General features: G+C 44.0%; 1 protein-coding gene across 1 annotated transcript in view; it reads right to left on the bottom strand.

The window, feature by feature from the left end:
* Nucleotides 1-2,688: 2,688 nt before the first annotated feature.
* LOC135915618 (uncharacterized) overlaps nucleotides 2,689-21,704 on the bottom strand; it is a 166,235-nt gene continuing 147,219 nt past the window's right edge. Inside the window, exons 3-4 of the mRNA XM_065448724.2 lie at nucleotides 10,371-10,505; nucleotides 2,689-5,851 (exon numbers count right to left, since the gene is read on the bottom strand). Coding sequence (XP_065304796.2) covers nucleotides 5,629-5,851; nucleotides 10,371-10,505 — 358 coding nt within the window. The 3' untranslated portion in view covers nucleotides 2,689-5,628. The remainder of the gene's footprint in view (nucleotides 5,852-10,370; nucleotides 10,506-21,704) is intronic.

Genomic DNA, 21,704 nt, shown 5'->3' with positions numbered 1-21,704 from the left:
CGCCATGGTGAGGCGTTGCATTACAATTGTCACCGGGAGGACTAGCTCTTCTGGAAGCAGGCGCTCGTTCGCTTGTTGACGGGTTGTTGCAGCGCTGCCCCAGCTACATCGTAGTCAGCTTTGACATGGCCACTTCTTACACCATGTTAGACAGTCAGACAGACGCTCGTGGTCTCATGACCAAGAATGACCCCCTTTAATGTTCCGTCATAAAATATATACAGCCAGAATGGTCACATGACTTGTGTGAGTACTGGTCATAGGAAATGAAAGCATAGCGCTTATCTCAGTGTGTGTCCGTGGCACAGGAACACACAGTGCGTATCAGGATGACGTCACAGAGAGAGAGAGACTTGATGAACCCACATGAAAGTGTTTTTTGTTCTGTTCATTCCAAGGCTCGTGAAAATGCCACTTTTTACATCCCTGCAATGGTAGTTGCTCTGCGTAAAAGCGTCGCCCCTTCCTGTTTGAGGCTTGTCTCCTAGAAAATACAAAATATATTATAGCTGCAGAGTACGAAACTGAAAGAACACGTTTTTTGTCGCTGTAGTGCCGTATTTACCAGCTTGCCATGAACGTCGTCGCAGAAAGGGAGAGACCAAATTTAGCTTGTAAGCCTCGAAGCAATTCGTTTACAGCTCGACAGGAAAATCGATGAGCTCCGGTAGCGAAACAAAAAAAAAACAACATTCAATTTGCTTAAATCAAACAGAACCTGTGAATTCGCGCTGCGCTTCTAAAAAGAATCGTGCCCCACTCCACCCCCCCTTCCAAAAGAAAAGAAACGTATGCCGGGTTTCTTCTTTTTTTTTGCATATGTAAGCACCCAGAATATGCAAATTACCCGAATTCTAACCGTCGAGAAAGCTTTATAGCGTTTCTTCACCTAAGTGTACTGTTACTTTCGGGGCAGACAGACAGAAGGTGATGGGAAGATGCAAATCCAAAGGACCGTGAGAAACTGTTTACTCTGTTCCCTTTATCACGCGGTTTTCAAGTAAACGTCCAGATGATTTTTCTGACGGGTATTACAAGTGCTTCTCCAAGTCTCTCATTTCCTTTTTTTTTCAATTTTAGTAACCTTATTATAACGCAAAAAATGCCCTGAATGGCAATCATTGCGTTAAGCTGACGCTGAAGAGAAGGGAAGCCGTCACAGCAAAATCTTGCCGCTAAATGATATGACGACAAAGCCATTTTGGTACGGCTGCCATGCAGGCCATAAAGAAAGCAAAAGAAGCAACAAAAATTATTTTACGAAAGTCATATGTAGCTTTGTATATGTCGTGCGTGATCTTCAATTCTCTTTCAAGATATATTCAATTTACTCCAGCTAAAATAGAACTGAAGATTTTTTTCAGGTTGTACAAGGAGTGGAGTTTCAACGAAATATTTTTAAATATATAGCGACAAGATAGTAATCGACGATATACACGTAGCATGAGCTCAATGGTTTCATCACACCTACTGGAATCGCCAGCCTGGCTGTCGGCCAGAAGTTCGTATATGTGTATATAATGCATGTCACAAAAATGTACATCCAATGCACATGGCGGAGTCTATGTGAAGCTAAGCTATACTGACTGGTGTCAGCTATTTGGTACTATAGAAAGACTGGTTTAGTTTGGTTTATTCAAGCTTGGTTAGGGGAGGGGGAGGTTCATGTAGGAATTGCAGTGAGACAAGCTCATATGCTAAATAATTGTGCAAGAACGAGTACAAACCATTCCACATTCTGAATGGCTAAATAAAATATGACCCGCCGCGGTTGCTCCGTGGCTATGGTGTTAGGCTGCTGAGCAAGAGGTCGCGGGATCGAATCCCGGCCACGGCGGCCGCATTTCGATGGGGGCGAAATGCGAAAACACCAGTGTACTTAGATTTAGGTGCACGTTAAAGAACCCCAGGTGGTCGAAATTTCCGGAGTCCCCCACTACGGCGTGCCTCATAATCAGAAAGTGGTTTTGGCACGTTAAACCCTATAATTAAAAAAAATAAAATATGTCTTCCACAGAAGAATGTGGCAAATGTATATTTCCCCACTGCTTAAGAAATTGGTGTTCGTTATAGATGTCTGCCAGCCGAAATTAATTGGTCGAGTATTATGCAGAAAGTATTATTATTTTCTTGTGCAACGCAGTGGTCAGGGTACAAGGGTTATGAAAGCCCCTTCACGGGTGCTTTGAAATAACATTTCTATATATATATATCCACTTATATGTCCGGCGAGACGGCCGATCCAGAAGCCGGGAAGCCGCGCCGTATCCGCGAATCGCGCGTATCATATTAAAGCGCGTGATTGATTTACGCTCACGGCTGTCGGCGTGGCTGGTCAAGGTGTAAACTCAAGGCAACAGGCTACAGCTCCATCATTTCAAAGCGAAACTTTCTTCGGTTAAAGAAACTTTATTTGGTTAAAGGAAGTTTCGCTTTGAAATTGATGGAGCTGCGGTCTGTTGCCTTGGTTTACACCTTAACCGGCAACGCTGACAGCGTGACTGTAAATCAATCACATGCTTTAGCGTGATGTCTAGGAATTTCTGCCGTCTGCAACTTTACCGTGAATTCACTTAGTCATTGTTGCGCGTGTGAATGTGGAGTCGTTTCTCTTTGAGTCAGCATTATTGTTAAAACAGAGGCATGGAAGAAAAGAAAGACTGAGACGTTTGCTTCAACAGACGAACAGTACATTTTATTCTGGCAACACTGATCCTAACCGGCACAAACACTGAGTAGAACTCTCTAAATGCGCCTATATTTACAAAATGCAGCGCAGGACAGAAAAGGAGGGCGGCACTCTACAGAAACAATTGCACTGAAATGGCAAAGCAATGTATATAATACAATGAAATCATTCTTTTTATTTCATAAATAGCATAATGGGAGTCAAGCGAATAAGTACATCGGACAGAACACTCCGCTGGGTGAAGTGAAATGAATTTTCTAGCGACAACGAATATCGTACCGTCATCTACGACGTCGCGCGCTGACGTGACCAATTGAAACTCGTAGCTGCTAAAAGGGTATTCCCGGGTAATTACAAAATGAACAGCTCCACAACATCCACGCAATCTGCGCAACACATCTTCAATAAATATAATCTCAAGACATCACAATGTAGAGCATAACACAACGACATCATCATAAGCATCTCTCACCAAAGACCCAATGACAGTCGACTGAGGATTCGCGGCGGGGAGGTTTATTGGAAAGCATATGTTCGAACCACTCATCGCACGTATTATAGGTGTACAGTTGTCTGAGACAGAAACGTTGACGTGTAACGCAGCGGCATAAATTACTCAATCATAGCCGACGACAGTCTGACAAACATCGCACTGCGGGTTTGTAAGCGTTAAGAAGCGTGCCCCATTTGTTTGCTTCTTTTTTTGTTGTTGTTCATCGCGCGTAGCCGCCCTGATAAGAAAGCACAAGCCAACGGTTGAGGGCTAAGTGCAAGCGATCGTAAAGAAAGCAACAAGACGCAGTGATGCAATCTGCAGTTTTGCCCCGTGCCGACGATGTGCCCGCGCTAGCTACGTTCGTTCTAATTCCTGCACGCATTATATAGGATGCATCTCATTAGGATTACGTCCGCATTCGTAGGCCTCGTGTCAGATGTTTTTTTTCAGTGAATGAGCACCGATGATTTCCCATCTTCTGCAAGTATGTGCTCAACTGTATCCGGCCCCTGCCACGGCTCTTGCAAAAAGTACAAAGCAAATTTATTTTCAAGAAACATCATGACGAAATATTAATAATGAAGTTGGACCACGTTTGAGCCGAATCCCTTGAGTGTACCTCTTGCAGCCAGGATTCACCGATCTGGGCACCTTATGCCTTCCGGAGCGGTTATCATCCCCCTAAAACGAGCGTTCCATAGCTGAATTAAGGACGTTCGTGTTTCGGCTACAACATGTATGCGGGGATATTATAAAGATTTTCCGTAATGTAAAGAGAACATTCTATAATACGGAGGCAGGAGATTTCAGATTGGAGCGCTTTATGGGAAGCTCTCGTGAAATGTTCAGAAGCCGACAGCACTGAACGCTTTAGAATTCTAACTCCAGTGAACTAAGATGTAGAAAACGTGTCGGGAGAAATAGAGAAGGAGGATTAACTTTTTTGTTTTTACATTGCGCACCGTTTCATAGATGTTAACTGGTGGTATTTGCACAAATTTTGATTTGCGCTCAAGGGCAAGTGCTTTAGCTTATTGCTTTATTCGGTACGTGACGTTAGAAAGCTTAATTACGCGTCTATTCACTAATTATTCACCCTGCTGGTGTATGAGAAACACCGCCGGTGTTCCTCACGGCAACGCCTCCAGCATTTACTCATTTATTCAAAGCATCAGCGATATATTATTGTCGTTAGCCACTCTGTGCTTAGCCTGTTCAATTTACCAAGACTAATTTATTTATTTATTTATTTATTTATTTATTTATTTACACATACTGCAGCCCCTGCTGGGGCTTTAGCAGGAGTGAATAATACACTATAATACAAGAAAGAAATTTGCTGACCAAGACTGGAGCGTTTGTCTTGCCGTAGGTGGAATATAAGGAAATGCGTGTGATATCTTCTGGCAACCTCAAGATGCCCCAAGGCGTCTTTAAACCTCTTTCTCCAAAACCCACGAGACAACGTGGTGTCTACGGCGTAAAAATCATGAACAAGTAGTCGTTTGTAATTGCGTTTCATTCAACCCATTCTCCGTTCTCAAGAATTGTAAAACAGCCCAATTTCTACATGGAATCAGCGTGCACAAGTGTTTCAACTTCATCGGAAAACACTTCTACCAAAGTTTCGTACTCATAATCCAAGATGTATCTTCTGTATTTTTTTTCTTTACGCACCTGTAGTGAAGTTCGCGTGGCGTTGGTTGTCGATGCATTGGCGCCATAACAATTTATCATCACTACAAACAGTTGGTGTTGGGCACATCGTCGACAATTGCCAAGGCGCTCACAATAAAGCGTCACACATGTCTTTCAAACCAACATATTGTTAAGGAAACAAAGAAAGGAGAAGCCTCAGCACAGCAGTGGTAAAAAGAGAGAGAGAGGGAAACACTGGACGCTGCGAGTGCATCGTGCACAAAAAGCACTAGAAGAAGCGTGGTGGACTGTTTCGTCTGAGGAAAAGTGTTGAGCGCGGCAGTCCCTCATTGCTTGCTATATCCAGGTTCCATTCTTTGCTAACCTTTGACCCATTTCATTTTCATTGGTCATCGTCACCTCCGGCTCTCGCTAGAACCGCACTCGTCTTTTTTTTATTTTTTATTTTTTTACTCGTTATTTCGACAACTACAACATATGCTTGCGGAGTAAGGCTGTATCGTTGATTTTCCTCGTCTTATTTTTTTTTCACATAAGAAAACAACTCGGTGTTCTTTTTTTTTCTGGCTTTTCAGCAGTGAACGTTGCTTCTTTTTTACATAGATTCTACGCTTCACTTAATAGCCACTGTGATGCGTAGACGCCAGCACCACCACCTGAACGAATAGCGTATGAGGGCTATAGACGAATCGGGGGCATTTTCGTCTTACAGCGAGTATTGAACAAAGGCGTCGATGCGGGTGTCTTAAAGGAAGGGCGAGATCGAGAGAGGAAGGAAGCCGCTCTATATCCTGATGAGCTGGTCTGGCGACCGGACCCTTTGCGCCGTCACGTCGGGTGTGGGCAGTCCGGTCAGGTAGTCTTCGAGCGCCGCATCGTCTACAATGTTTTGGTAGAGGGACGACGAGGAAGAAGAGTCGGTGGCACCCGCTTGGCCACCGTGCTGGGATGGCCGCTGCGCCTGCTGGGACTCTTCCAGGGAGTCGAAGGAACGCTTCCTCTTGCCACTGCGCACACCATGGAGAAAAGAAGGAGCGCTGACGTCACTTGTGAACAACAGTTCTCTGTCTCCCGAAGCTGAAGACCTCACTACAGTTGCCCAATGCGCAGCATGTGTATTCCGTATACGTATGCTGCGCACTGGGCAACCAACCGGGAAAGCCGGGAATTCTCAGTGATTTTGAATCATCGGGAGATACTCAGGGAAAACTCAAGGAATTTGTGCTTCTATCAGGGAAAAGAAACTGCAGTTTTATTGAAAGGGAATGAAAGTCGTGATAATGCTGGCTCGAATAACAGAGAGAAATCGTAACGAATTGCCTTTGACACCGCGTCGTCGGCTGGAAGAGTTGCCAGTGTAATGCGTGTCAACGGCCGTCTTTCAGGACGCCCGATAATTCGGACGGCTTCGCGGCACTACCACGTACCCCAAAGAGTCAATGTGCAAGATCGTCTGAAATTTCAAACGCAAGAACCCTTCGCCCTTCGATTTTCCAGTTGTTGTTTTTTTTTTTGCCATCACCGCCGGTCCGAAACGGTATTAGTCAAAGCGACTACCACGGCCATTTTGAATACTTCGCCGTCTCTAACCGGCGCTCTCGTACGCAGGTCCGCTGGCATCCATAGCCACCATTTCGGCAACGCTAGGCCTAGCTGCTGCGACGTTTGCTATTAAGCTTATTACCCTTCAGTGCCGTGTTTTGCATTGAAAGAATTCGCCGCTGTCAACAACAGTACCGATTCCGCCTTTGTGGTCCTCGCGAATGGCTTCGAAGTTAGGATAGAACAGCGCGCCACATAATGCCGGTTTCCGAAAGTCAGCTTTGCCTTGGTACATAAATAGACGCTGAAACATACGGAAAACTACTGCGGTGAAGCATAACAAGTGCGGGAAGGGGCATTTGTCACGAGACACCGTATGTATTCCTTAATTATATACGGGTGCGCCCGCCATCTCCTGCTACATGCGCCTAATAAGCGTACTGGTATGCCTTCAAAACATTTTAATATGTGCCTATGGTGATTCGAGCACTTAAAGGCACTAGAAGCAAGCATTCATTTTTTCGAACTGCTCCATTTTTAGGACGTTTTCGTGGCTCTTAGGCAATCCAAAATATCGGACGTTGACATTACAATTGACCAAGAGGCTGCTTCAAATGGTCCGTGGGGCGAACGCGTGGCGGAAGGAGGAAGAGAAGAGAGAGGACCGACTCATTGAGCAATGAACGGAAAAGGAAGCGTGCCTCCGCTTCTTTCAAGGAGCTTGAGCTAAAAAAAAAAAAGAGTGTTGGCTGATGTCGAGATGCAGCTGTCCCTCATTTACACCAATATAAACTATTTAAAGCCGTGAAACGCAACACTGAGGTGTTGTGTGCGGGCTGAGAGTATGTCAGGACAGTTGAGGTTGACTTACCAGCTGTTGAGAGAGAATCTCACTTGTGGCTAAGCTCGGCCCTCATACCAATGACCTATGCTATGCTATGAAGTGATAGAAATACCTCATATTCGACAATATTTGCTTTTGTATGCATCTCATATTTATTCTTATTTGAGAATCTTCGACTCGATTTGCAATCGGTTTTGCCGTTTTTTTTTAAAGATATTTTATTTGCCGTGCATTTTACTAACCCCTCCCTCCTGTTTTCTTTTTTAATAAAATAAACACTACTCCTTACTGTTCAATACATGGTCTTCTTTATTTTTAACCATGGTTACTAGAGAGTGACAGCATCGGGCGACATTGTGCGAGTCCGTATTGACTCAAGACAAACTCCTCTGTCACTCAGGCAATTTAGCAGAGGCACTCCGGTAAAATCCTGAAAGTATCAGAGAATTTGGAAGTGTCGACTTCTTAGACAAGTTGTAGTTGTATGCTAAACTCGAAGGCGCCATCTAGAATTTAAAATTTCTTGTGGCACAGCCTCGCAACATGAAATTTTCCTAATGCTTTGATCGAAACGCATTAATAACAGGCACACACAGGCTTTACCAATTTTAGCTTCCATGCCTAGGCTCGGTAGAAAAAAATATTTTTATGACGTCAACTGACTTCAGACTTTCGGTGACGACTGTAGAAGAGGGTCAAACTTTGAAAATAACACCAAACTGGTAAGCAAATGAATGAGACGGCAGCTTTTATTCAAGTTCATCAGAAAATGTATGTGATATGATGCGTTAGACATACACGAACAGGCATGGAAACATAATGTTTTTTTCATTTTTTTATAAGTTAGATGCTCATTCAGGAACAAGGTACGACTATTTCGTGGTGGCTTTATGGAATAAAGAATTTACAGTGCGATTTCTCCAATGTCCAGTACTTTTCTATTGTGCATATTGTGGGTGTGCGCGCTCTCCTACTAACTATGCCATGTATGCCAAAAGAGGGCATCCAGCAAGTCTTTTCATGTTCTGCAAGACTTCATACCACCTTTAGCTGTGATCCTAAGTGGGATTTTATTTATCAGTATTTCTTTCAAGTGTGAACCTTAGTGTACCTTCAGAGCCATGGAAAAGCACTGGACAATTACTTTCCTTCTAAAGAAATAGTTCACTTGCCCTAGGATGCAATTTTTGTGGTGAGTTGCTTTCATTGAGAACTTGCGCAGTTAGCTTCGCTGTTCATATTCCTATCCACATCACTTTTAGTGACAGCTCTACATCTGTTAACACGTATATTGAGCTTTGAGAGAAACAGGAAAGACTACCAAACGCTTGAAGAAAAAAACCAATAAAAAACACAAAGGACAAGAGGAGAATTTCACACCACAACGACTGGTTTCTCCTCTTGTCCTTTGTGTTTTTTGACTGGTTTTTTCCTTCAAGTATGTACCAACAGGCCCGGATTTCAACCCTTCACAAATGTTTGTACGGAAGAACCGTGTTCGAAAACGCCAAAGTGCCGAAACACTTAATAAAGGCAAAAGGTGTCTTTCAACAGAGAGCAGCAGGAAGCTGCCGAAAAGGCTACATGGGTTTCTCATTAAGGAAGCTTCACAGCTGAAAAAAGAATTATTTCGTTTTAAAATAAATTACCGATGGCATAAAGTAGGGATAGTACATTGGTGACACGGCTTGAGGGGTGGAGTGCACAGATGAAATCATATAGTGAGAACATGCAAAAACGGGAAGAGTAGGAGGTAGATTCAGCTGCCCACCATTATCATCCCAAGGCTTTGGGAGCGCACCTGGTGACATCTGATAAGTGTTCGCAAAACTTCTCACAGACGCTGTATTGTCTTCACATGTCATTCATGAAATTGCACAAGGCTAATCGGTTTGCGCCGTTGATCTGTGCTACGCTCTCGCGTTCTGTATAGCACGACGAAGTTGTCTAGCCGGTTTTCACAGTTTCAAATGGTGCCTATTTTAAACACCGTGGTCGTGCTTGAATGCTTGTTTTACAAGGAAAGTCCCACACAAGGGACTTTCCTAAAATCAAGCGCCTACGGCACAACCAGGTATCACCACGGTGATCATCTTTTTTAAACACTGATGGCTATCTTGAGTGGCGGGTAAACTCGGCCCTCTGAGGCAATGTTTTTACGCGAGAAGCATTCTTCTAAGTCCCACATTTATCCGTGTAAGCGCACTCATTTCCTTAACCATTTAACGAGGAGACATATACATACCCAAGAGAGAATGTTTATTTTATATCTAAATGTGCAAATAACATCGAGAATAAGCATAATCGAAAACAAGAAAACAAAAAAAAATGTCGGAAATTGTTTCAGCAATAGGGAGAGAACCTCAGACAGGAAACTGGAAGGGGGCTTCCCAAGTGACCTATGGCTTAGTTTTCAATTTGTATAGAGCGCTCTCATCATATGTGAACCATAGCTGTACATTTCGTTTGCTTCAGATCACATATGTGACAGCACTCCACCTGAATATCTTGCATCGGTCTGTCTCCTCTGACCTTGCTTTCGCAAGACAGTGAGTCACGGTGCCAAACTTTTCCTCGTCTAGTGTTGCTGCTCTAAACCAACAAATGGCGCTTGCTGCCTGTCATTCAGTGCTGGCCAAATACATTTAGCCATGAACTTCGTACTCAACACTGATACTCGGGAAGAAAACTTTTTTTCGGGTATCTTCTCTGTAGGCAGCACTGGTCAATAAAGGGTGAAGAATGCACATAATTTATTCGGTAACAATGAACAACTGAAAGTGTAAATGTTCTTCCGAACGCAAATGACAGGAATGAAATCGAGACTGGGACGCAATCACGTCGCATCGAAATGGAATACGGGGAAATTATACAAGAGACCGACAACAAAGCAATTACTAAAGTTACCTATCGGCTACCACACGGGCGCCTTGTTCACAAATGAGTTCATTTGTGAACAAGGCACTCGTGCGGAACGAAAACATCGACTTTACTAAACCTTTTGTGGTCGGTGTCTTGTTGTTTCGTCAAATTACAGGGAACCGTAACAAAGTGAGAAAAGAAAGGCAAACTAGAGCGGGAAATACAGAGAGATAGAGTTGAAGCTAAAATGTACGTTAAGCCGCAATGCAGGCATTTACATTTGGTTGGGATCGACGAGTCCGTAGGCAACTGGGAACGTGATGCCCTTGAGCCGGTGCCGCAGGGACTTGAGCCCAGCCAGGGTCTCGAGTTCGGCCAGCCGCTGGTCAGAGATGCCGCTGCGCCGGTCACGACTGTGGGGTGGCAGGTAAAAAAACACACACACAACTCGTAAAAGGTGTTGCTCCGGGACCCACAAACAACTTCCGACAAAATGCAGCCGACGTACGCAGAGCGCAAGACAGGCAGCTGCAGGGCAATGGTGGAATCTATATCATGTGAAGCTTTATTGAGTTAGTGGGGTGACCGCAGTATGGCCAGCGCCATGGCCTCGTCACCTATAAAGGTGTTAGCGCTCTGTCTAACCATGACGAAAGTGATATATGATGCTAGCCGAAGATGTTTAATAATAGTATATATATATATATATTGAGAGAGAGAGAGACAGAGAGACTTATGAGTGGACATTATGTCCACAGGAGGCAATGTTGCGATTTATTCTTCGCCCAAGCACTACAGAGATGCGCCTACTGGCACAACTTTGTCGGTCAACGCGCATTCGTCTATTTGGCGAGAAACTTACTTGCTTACTTAATCATACCAAGCCCCCGCGAGAGGAGAATAATGCTTGGCTTCAAAGTAACACACCTTTGCGCACACCAAACGATTCACGCCTAAAAAGAACAAACTGAGAGCGCACGCAGCCGCCGCACTTTTGAAATGACAATTGTAGCTGGGCGCAGTATCTTTACCAATGACGTCTCAAATAACCCAGAAGTAATTATTAGTCAAGGAGCAAAAAAGAAAGGTCCAGCATTCGTATGTCATATAGTGTCGTCATTTATGCCAGATGAGCGGAAATGATTCATAGATGTCTTTCTTGCGTGTGCCAAACTTCATTAGGTAGCCAATGTGATCAAAACAGCGCAGCCTCTTTGAAGAACGAGAGGGAATGAGGTGTGAAAAGAAAGGGAAGAATTTCATTTAATGTTCTAGTGTTCGTGAATGCATCAAGCACGTCGGCTGTTGCTAAGAAATAAGGCAAGAATAAAGAGTAGCGCGGACATATCACAATAAAATGCTTACATGTGATTCCCATTCACGCGGGGCAGAATCACAACTAGTGCTACACAGTTGTCTTGCAAACCTCACCTCGTTGCTATGAGAAAAAGGCATGCGGATCGGGGAAAGGGCTCAGTTTGCTTTCTCCGAACGTACCTTTTAATGCGAATACACTTAAACCTCATGTCGAAGTTGCACGTCACCATGTTGTGGACCTTTATTGCGAGCCGCAGACCAGCTCTCAAGCAGGTAGTCATCGCAACTTGGATAAAGTAAACCTCTCCGATGAACAATAAAGCTCTTTTAGAGAAAGCTGCTGAACAGACTAGAAGCCACAAGTACGGAATCTTCACTATGGTGGACGCATTGTGCCCATACATGCGAGTAGGCTAGACCACTGTGGCTAACAATGAATGCATTTTGGAGAAACCTGCCAAATCTTCTCAGTAGGTAAGCGAGTAGGCGCTAATTTATGCCTCCCTGCGATGAAACTTTTTTATGTATGCCAGTTTCTTCAGTGGCGAGAAGAAAATGCGCATATTGTTATCAAAATGCATTGTGATGGATGCACTTGGTAACAAACGCATACGTGATCGCTCAGGGATGCATCGCAAGGGGTCATCCGTGATTATCGCTGCCATTCAAGCTATAGCAAGAATGCTTGAATTTTCCGGGTGTGACAATGTCTTCTTCTTACTGAGAAAAAATGAATCTTCGTCAGAAAACGATAATATCGCTTCGTGCAGTCTGTTTGGGTGTAGGTAGAAAGAGAACTTAGGAAACGCAGGGAGGTCGACCTCAGGCACCAATTTATTAGCCTTTATTAGCACCAGATGACTGCCCATTCACACTGAATGCGAAACTAAATAGTCTCAGCCAGTCATGCACATCCGATGGAGCATCGAACTTGTTGCTTGGGAACTCGTTCCGTAAATTGCGTGGTCGTAGAAACAGGTGCCTGCGAGACGTATAGGGACTTCATGTTGGTGCTGATGCCGTGATGTTTTATTTTTTTTTGTTCGATTTGTGATGCAACCATTTTGCTTGGCAGAGCCTTTCAAAGCTGGCCGTATCAGTCTTTGTACCAGCCGCTCTCAGACAGCAGAGCCAGCAAAGTTTTAGAGGCTGTGTGTCAGCGCTTGTTCAATCCCATCTGCTTAACGTTCCCGCGCTCTACAATCATCTAATCAAGAACGAATCAAGTTCTCCGTTGTTTGCGGCTTTTTTGAGTGTCATTTACTACTCGCTGATGAATAAAATGCACACAGCCGACAAAAGGCTAACCATTTGATGCAGGCCCATAACCAGATTCACTCGCTTTCCCTTGTGCCGGGAATCAAGGCGATGCGTTAAACTCCAACAAAAGCCGCGGTACATAAAGATATTGTCCTGAGGAGTTCTGTTTGCTTCTAAGAGACGACACACTGTTGGGCTCTTCGTCTGCAGCTTATAGCACCAGATTATTCAAATCGTGAAAGCTTTGGGACAACGCGGAGGCAAAGTATCTGGGCCGTTATGAAGGCAGAAAGTTTTTTCGGTCAATCCTATTCATTTCGACTCAGACACCTTCCGAGGCCTACCGATCTCGGAGACAACGTGGGCATAGCACAGTTCGAACTTGACGAAGCAAATAACGCAATAGCTTTGGAGTAGAATCATTTCATTATCCCCACTCGACGCGTCTCGTTTCTTCGTTCAGTGTTTTTAGTTAGATAAATCAGATGCAATAGAAAGAAAGCATATACCATCAAACCCCTAAGCAATCACAGAGCTGCTGGCACGCTCTAGCCAAGTGGCGAGTTCTTCTTCGTCTTTTTAGAGAAAAACGCACGTAAAAATATATGTACTGAGCTTTTGAACGTGCATGTTGGGAGTTGATTGAACGTAATTCCTTTATTTTCCTTGTAACCCGACGCTCCATACAGACGGCTGAAAGAAAAAGCCACGTAGTTTCACCAAATGGGACACGAACACGCCTGGATACAGGCGCCGCAGTTCATCCATGACGCACTCGCCCAAGAGAGTCCATTATACTGCCGGATTCGTCGTAATCTCTATACGACACCTCTACATGCAATGAAAATCAGACGCCTCAGGTGACAGGTTGCCAGCGTATTCCGCCTCTCGTACCAATGAGAGGTCGTGTCGCACCGTATCTCAAAAATGCATCGCCTCTTTCTTTCATTAGGTCGTAACTTGCGTCACAGTGGCAGTGCCGGCGCCACTATTGCTGAAAGGTGGCGGCGGCAGGCGAGACCTCTGTTGGTCCCTGAGCGGCGGCGCAGTCATCTGCTCAGCTGATGAGCGCGCTGCACGATGTAGCGAAATAGAGCAGCCTGGCTTAATGACCACGTACTTAGCCTTGTAGTGGCATCGACGGGCGTGGGCCGATGCGAATCGTTTACGACCCCCGGCCGCCTGCTTTTGGTGCCCTGCCCGAAGGCGCAACAGCTGGGCCCTTACCCACGGCTCCTGACGGTGCCGCCGGTGGGTTTGCACCGCTTGCTCACGAACTGGTTATTTCGCCCAACGGGGAGGAGCTCGATCATGCACTGCTGTCGCATAAAACGGGGCCCAACCATTTCGCCAGCTCGCCTGCACTACCGTGCTTGCGCTTCACTGTTCATAGCGTGCGTGATGCGCCGGTAATAGCATGGCTGCTATGCTACGTGTTCAACTACTTGCTGTGCGGTAGCCCAGTAACTAAGGCGACGCTGCTGCCACGTGTTCCATGCCGAACGCGGCGGCGACATATTCGGGGAGGGGGGGGGGGCTAAATTTATAAATTTCCAGGTACATAGATACAGGGGCATGTTAAACAGCCTCAGCTGGTCAAAAGTAATCCGTAGTGCCCCCACGACGGCGTGCCTCATGAACATATTGTACATTTGGTACCTAAAACTGCTGAATTTTTGTAGTATGTTTAGCTGTTGTAATGCTAATTTATGAACAACCAATCACACTGGATTTGAAGCCTCTGGATTGCGCAAACGAACAAAGGGAACAATGCCCAGAGCGGTAATCGCTCAGTGAGAACGCAATAACACTGGCATGAACCTTTGTAGCTACGTATATCTAGTAAGCCCATGGGCTTTGTCTATACCACCCGAGTTATTTGGTATCGGCAGGGTGCTAGAGTTGAGGCTCTTGACGTCATCACTTCGCAAGGCCGAAACTATACATTTTGTCAGATTTAGCAAGGTACGCGTTATCGGAATCCTGTCGACGCGAGAGACACCCTCACCATATCTGGCTGCTCATGCATGCAGAATGCTTTGAACACATCTAGCGAGTAGGGCTGTTCTGGCCTGTTTTGTTATTCATGCGTTGCTGCGGAGAGATTGGTGTGAAAATTATGTCTGCTGTTTTCTCCTTTTATGTTTGCAGCACAATCAAAAGGAATAAATTATATTACTGAATATGGAATAACTATATAAAGATGACATAGAATATATTAAAGATAACACCGCCACAATGGAGACTTCACTAGACGTCTGCCTACGCCACCAAGTGAACGATGTATGCACTTCGTGGTCCTCAATCACTGGTACAAAAGTGCTCTCCACATACTAGACTGACAGTATGTAGGTCCAAACGCGCACTTCCCTTCAAGCACATGAGCCATAATGTCGGGCTCATCTCATCGAAGTGAACACGTGGAGAACCGATCACTGTAGCATTTATGCCAAGCAGCGTACAGCAGCGCTATGCTCCATGCTAGTGATTATCTCCAAGTGGGCATGCACCCACTCACAGAAAGCAAAACACTTGGACGCCATCCTACACGGATATCAGCGCAATCTTTTGCAAATGCGCTGCTGCCTTATTCAAGATGCAGCAGATTCTAGGAGAAATTGGGACTCTGCAATGCGTGACGTCCCTTATGTCCTCTTTCCCGCTTTTTCAGTGCAGGGTAGCCTAGCGGGCTCAGCCTGGTTAACCTTCCTGCCTTTCCCTTATGACTTCTCTCTCTTTCTCTCTCTCTTTACTGCGAAGGAATGTATGTATATTTTATTGCGATAGTAATTACATGGACTCTCGAGGCGTGCTCGCATCGTCGTGCTGTCTCAGCCGAGCACTCGTGCTGTTCCTTGTGCTGTTTCTTGTCCGTGTTTTGCGGGCACTATTAATTTATTCTGTGGAAGCCGAGTAAGCACTAGCCGAAATGTCAAATTATTTCATAAAAATACACAAAAAGTGCTTCGCACTAACGACAGTTCACACATTGCTCGTGATGTACGTGATTTTTGGCTTCCTTGTATCCCTTCTTAGCTAATATATTTCTTGTGTGTGTATCTAACGCACCAAACTATGAAAATGCAGACAGTTGTAAATAAATGCGTACATTCACGGGCGCAAATTGCTGGAAGACTTTCTGCAAACTGTATGTTAAAGCAACCATTTCCTTAGCACGCAATGACGGGACATCTTAATCGAGAAAACTTGCGAAAAGCTATAACAAAGAAATTGTGCCTCTTTTCGCGTAATGCCCTGCAGAGATCATGCATAACAATTGTCGTTACGAGCTCAGAGTTAATCCTCAGCAAAGGTGGTTTTCTTCTTTTGTATGTATATATATTGAGGTAAGTACGTGCACACGTGGGAAGGTTCTTCAATCCGATATGTTCCCTTCACAGTTCATACATGAAAGATTCGCAAGATGATGCGCCGAGTACAATAAAAAGAAAGCTTAGAAGTTTGCGCCGGGGAAGATCCTACTCTCAGGGACACGTAAAAGATGCAGAGGCGCTTAATGTCTCAGGTGCAGGCATCCTAAGCTTCTGTTTCTGAGTTGCGAAACGTCTGTAGCAAAATGTTTTTTTTTTTCTCTCTCTCTCAGTTTTACTTTGCGGTTGCGAAATGTAGTGCGTAACCACAGTGGGAGGTCGCGCTTCTATTGTAATCCCATAGGGGGTGATACCGGAGGCGTTTACTAATTGAGAACACCCCCTCAGGTTAGCAAATGTAGAGAAGATCAATTTGTTTTTTTGCGTCGTTGCGCGCACCTTTCCGCGTTTCTATAAAGAAGCTGAACACTGGAACGCCCGGGACAGGTGACGGTAAGTCTTTTTTTACCAGATCGCAGGGCGCTCATCAAGCCAGAAAGAAGACTCAACCTAGTGCAGTGTAAATTGCAAAGAAAAAAGAAGATATAGAGAGAGAAAGGTCATCGGAATTTTTAAACGTCGATTTTCATTCGCATAATGACCTACAGAAGGGAAGGACAAAGTGATTATTCATGCACGTGCTTGACAGGCTCTTACTAATTACAGGTGTGCTCTCATCTCATGCAAGTTTGCTCATGTAACAAGGTCCTTGGTTTTTCTCTCCGAGCATGTAAGACCTCTTACTCACTCTGGCAGTGCATGAGGTGGCAGGATCTAGTTCTAATTATCTTTGCCTGTGGCGGCCACATTAGGTTAGGGACTTTTCGAAGAAAAAACAGTGTAGAATGGTGCTTGCACCACGCGTTGTTAGGTGCGTTTCACCCATTGCCGCTACTACCTCTTGCGAACCGACAATTAAATGCTGTAACACAATTTGCAATTTCACTGCGATTCTTTTAATTTAAATAAACGAAAGTGAGAGCTTATTCGTGTGAGCAGACTCATTGTCGCGTTTATGTGGATGGATGTCTCCTTCAGTGCCGCGATACGGAACGCTGTCACACTGCTTCACGCTGTTCCCATCTGAATTGATGTTCTTCTTTAGATTCAATTCATTTTATTACCCCAAAGATCCTCTCACTGGAGGGTATTGCATAAGAGGTATTACGCGTATTGCGTAACTACAGAATTGCTACATTTAGCGATGCAAACGCCTTTCAGGCACATGTATTGCGCCACCAGAAAAATTGAAGCTGATAAGAGCGCTTAGACGAAACACGGAAGTACGGTGAATACAGACGTTCAAATATAGAAAAATAAGAAAAGAAGTGAGTAAGTCGTTAGAGATGCTTGAAACAAAAACGTGGAATTGCCTAAAGAGCGCAGGTGTTCAAGTGAAGAAAAAAAAAGCAATGACGGGCAGTAGTTGGTTGTAATTTGGGGCCATTTCAATACGTCGATGTGAAGGTGCGCCGGGTTTCGCAAAAATGGGTTTTCAAGCATTCCAACAATGCCATGGGTGGCACGAGAAACACCCGAAAGCACCAGCTCGAGGAATTAGCCAAATGCAAAGAATTTAATGTGCTGTGGCTGTGCAAATATACAAAATTTCGACTTCTAGTTGAATAGTCACTGCTGTTTGATTTGCAAACGATCTGAGAATTTCTGATTCGAAATTGGGGAATATCCATTCCAATCGAACATTGAATCTGCGCGGAATGCGAACGGGGTAGTGAGGAGCGTTCCAAATGATCTCCGCTGTATAGAAGAGTTGTGGTTGCTTCGCAGAACCACCAGTACCTAAGCAAGTGACACGGGGCCGTTAACCTCATATAAATTATTATTTCTCTGGATTCATTAATATCGCCTCGCTTTTCGTCAGCCTCTATATGAATTTGTTGTTTCGATTTCTCATTTGGCCACTATGACCATGTTTTCAAATATTTGGAAGAACCTGCGGTTCCTTAATATCACATTTCTCTACATCGAAAAAATTCACATATGTGCACACGTGACTATGGATGTGCTATGTGTGCATCGGCTGACGTGATGTTACCTTGTTTCACCGTTAATAAGGGTCGGCGAATTTTCGAAGCTTCGAATATGAATCGGAAAATACACACGAAATATTCCTATTGGTATTCGAAAAGGAACGATTCGATAATTACTAAATGTCAAAGTATGGTTGCGGTTCTCCCCCTGTTAGCAAAGTATCTCAAATCATCACATGTTGGACAACGCCAAACCATTTCAAAGCAATGGAGATAGAAAGTGGCTCGTGCCGCCTTTATTTTCGGTTTCGCGGTGGAAGCCTACATGACCACCTGTGATGCTTGCTTGTCGCGGGTCATTTAGTGTTTTACGCCACCTTTTCATAAAGTAGCATTATCTTGTATGCCACAAACTGGGATGTCGCTGCAACGGGCCCGTTTACATGTGTCTACGTCACATTATTGCTTCAGCAGCTTTTTTTCCTCACAATTACTTATCTTGTTCTGGCAACCATTTAGCTAGCATTGTTTGGCAGACTAGTTTTACAGTAGCCATTGTTTCTTTGGAAAGCTTGCTTGCAACTAGGCTCTAAAGCTGATGACAGGCTGCTCGTGAAGCTCTTTTTGATGAAAACTACGGTCTTGCGTTGAAAACTAATCCTTTCTAGCTGATTGTAAGGCTCGCTTTCTCGAATTAGTCAGTACAGGTGTGCTACTTAAACATAGCGAATAAATATTCCTGCTCTAAATATATGTGTCCGTGTTTGGCTATTCGATATTTCATTCAATATCTGATATTTACTCTTCGTATACAGCTAGCATTAGAAGATGTTTGTATTCGCCCACCTGTAATTAAGGGCACTGTTGTGGTGTCCCCAATAACTGAAAGCAGTTTTAACTCTTTTACAACCTCCGCAGTTGTCTGTACATGCAACTGGGAACCTTATTGCACACATGAGCCAAACAATTGTAAATGACCATTAGTTTTTCAACGAATGGGCTCCACCTAAAACGTAATATTTTCCATTGTTTACAAATACAAAAATATTCCCCACTGCTTTCAAGGTGATTTTTCTCGCGTATACCGGTACCTGAATCAAGCCAAAAATTTTGCTATTCGAGCACTCCTATAATTTTCATTTCAGTCATACTCTCTTGTAGCCAATTGGAGATTTCAAATTAAGGTTTCAGTCGATGGCCTTGAGTGGCCTTAAGGTGCCGCTTGTATTAGTCATTAACCTATTTTTTTTTGCTTTCTTCTTATATAACTATGAATATTGTGACACTACGACTGTGTACCGATCCGGCGACGTCATTAAGTGTCAAAAGGCACTGTTACTTTACGAGCTCTCTGTTTCATAATGACAAAAAATTTTCTCCGGTTTTTATGCAGCTCTGCCCTTTCAGGTGGATTACTGCGAGGCGCGAAGATAATATATTGACAATCATCAACATTCATTCAGGTAATTATCAAAGCTTTACTGATGATATTTTTCTATAATTTACTTCAACGGGAAACAAGTGCTACTGCGCCAAAAATTCTCACAACACAAAATGGCCCTACAAAAGGGCAGGCTCGGGCTATGTCGGAAAAGGAAAGTACAGTTTCAGTGAGATATCGAGCATATATTGTAGTCTTTAGTTAGCACTTAAGTTAGTTAATAAACCAGCTAATAGCTAACCTTGCCTATAAATTTAATTCTCATACATAATATACCGCCTGTCTCAACTCCTGCTCTGAATACGCGCAGATACCGTCTAGGAAATTCCTTAGTGCGGTCATCCGCAGTGTAAGGTTCCACATTTGAATCCCTGTTTGAGGAGCATTTCAATGAGCTCTTTCTTTCGCTTTCATGTTATTTATTTTTACTTCCGTACCTTAGAAAAATGCTGTTCACGAACACTAATAAATAGCAATGAGGCTGCATGTTTGAATCAACAAGTTTAAGGCAGCTTGCAGTGCGCTTTAAACTTTGTTAGTGTACTGATACCGTGGATAAATGAGTCTCTTACGCATTTTACTTGAGCCGTACTAAAGAGGTGTGACAAATTAATTCATAAGAGCTCTTCTTTCAATCACTGTGTATGGAAGAATCACTCTGTACGGAAGGCCGATTATTAAGAATAATAATTTAGATTAGCTATAACTGTACGTGTTGAGACCTATTTTTCTTGCGTGTTCATCAATTTCTCAATAAGAATATTCTCCCCATAGAAAAATGTCCTCCTTGATAATTTAGTGTAAGTAGTATATGCAAAAGCTGCATGAAGCACATACCTTATACATAACATTTAAACATGGTTCAAAGTTTAAATTCAATTCAATTTCAGGTAACATGCACCCAAACTACAGCGAATACTCAGAGTCTTGTTTGAAAGCCTCGTGACTGAATACTTCAGAAATTGAAATCAACCGCTGGCTATCAGCTGGACTAACGAAGCGATTTCCATACAAAAGGTGAGATGTTGAAGAAGCTTCTACTTGCTTGCACATCGACAACGGTCTAGCTGAGAGGGAGGCCTTAGATTGGGCACATTGACATAGCGATCTTGATTCGATACGTTAACCCTTTCTTTAGGCAGACACAAGAGATTCTGCTTTTGTTTTTTCACCACCTTGCCAGAAGTGAGTATAATGCTTAATTCGTTGCTGCACGCTTCTCGTGTATAAGAAATCAAATGCGCTATTCTCCAAGCAACGGTCCATGCTGTCCTTGTTTTTGATGTCGTTCTTGAACATGAATTCCTGAATTCTGCATAGGGCCAGTCATGTCCCTAGCAGTCTACACCGACATTCACTCATATCAGTGTGTATTCTTGACAAGACGTGCATATAAAAAAGCTGGGCTCTTGTTGCTCCTGGTGGCAAAATTTCGGCAAATGCTAATTATGAAGCGCCACAATAACAGTGTCTCCGCACAGTGTTCACCTGAAACAACGCGGCCATGTACCCTGCTTCAGCGTAAAGGCCATCTGATTTGGTTGACCTGAACGGCGACAGCGCAGGTTTCGTGAGGCCGGCAGTCAAGCAACGGGTAACATGGGAATTTTTGCAAGATAACGACTGCGACGATCGACGTGGTCCCACAGAAGACTGCCTTGCTTTCATAAGCAAGACTACTCGTAACAGTAATAGAGTAGAAATGCTCCCTTAAATGACAGGTGCCGCTGACTGCGCAATATAATATCGAATACGTCCAACACAGTATACTACACCCTACCTTTCAGAACAGTGCAGGCAGATCGTTAAACAAAGCAAGGTCGTAAAGCGGCTGGTGATGGCGCGGCAGCGCAAAAGCGTCGCCTGATGTGCAATGCCTTGCTTCCATATATTGATCTTGTTAACTGGTTTCGGTTACCTTTACTTGTGGTTGCATTTGTTCTGTCCCATACGATGTATCTGTGTTCCTCCGCTCTTCCCTAATGGTGTCGTTCCTCTCAGTTACGAGAAGGCGGCAGTCAGCATATCTGGCTTACGACATGAGCTGGAAACCATGTCCATTTTTGAGATTGTAAAGAACAATGCAGATATTAACGATTGACGCTTATTTTCAGTACCACGGCATTTTGCGGTCGTCTGCGACTCAGCCAACTTATAACTGTATATTTTGGTGTATACGGGGCAAAGGAGTACGTCACTAGATATTTTGGGTAAAATAACCAACCTGAAGAA

Source organism: Dermacentor albipictus, chromosome 3, assembly GCF_038994185.2.
Source record: "Dermacentor albipictus isolate Rhodes 1998 colony chromosome 3, USDA_Dalb.pri_finalv2, whole genome shotgun sequence".
Classification (NCBI taxonomy): domain Eukaryota; kingdom Metazoa; phylum Arthropoda; class Arachnida; order Ixodida; family Ixodidae; genus Dermacentor; species Dermacentor albipictus.
Note: the sequence above shows the minus strand (reverse complement) of the source record. Positions and strands in the feature narration are given on the sequence as shown.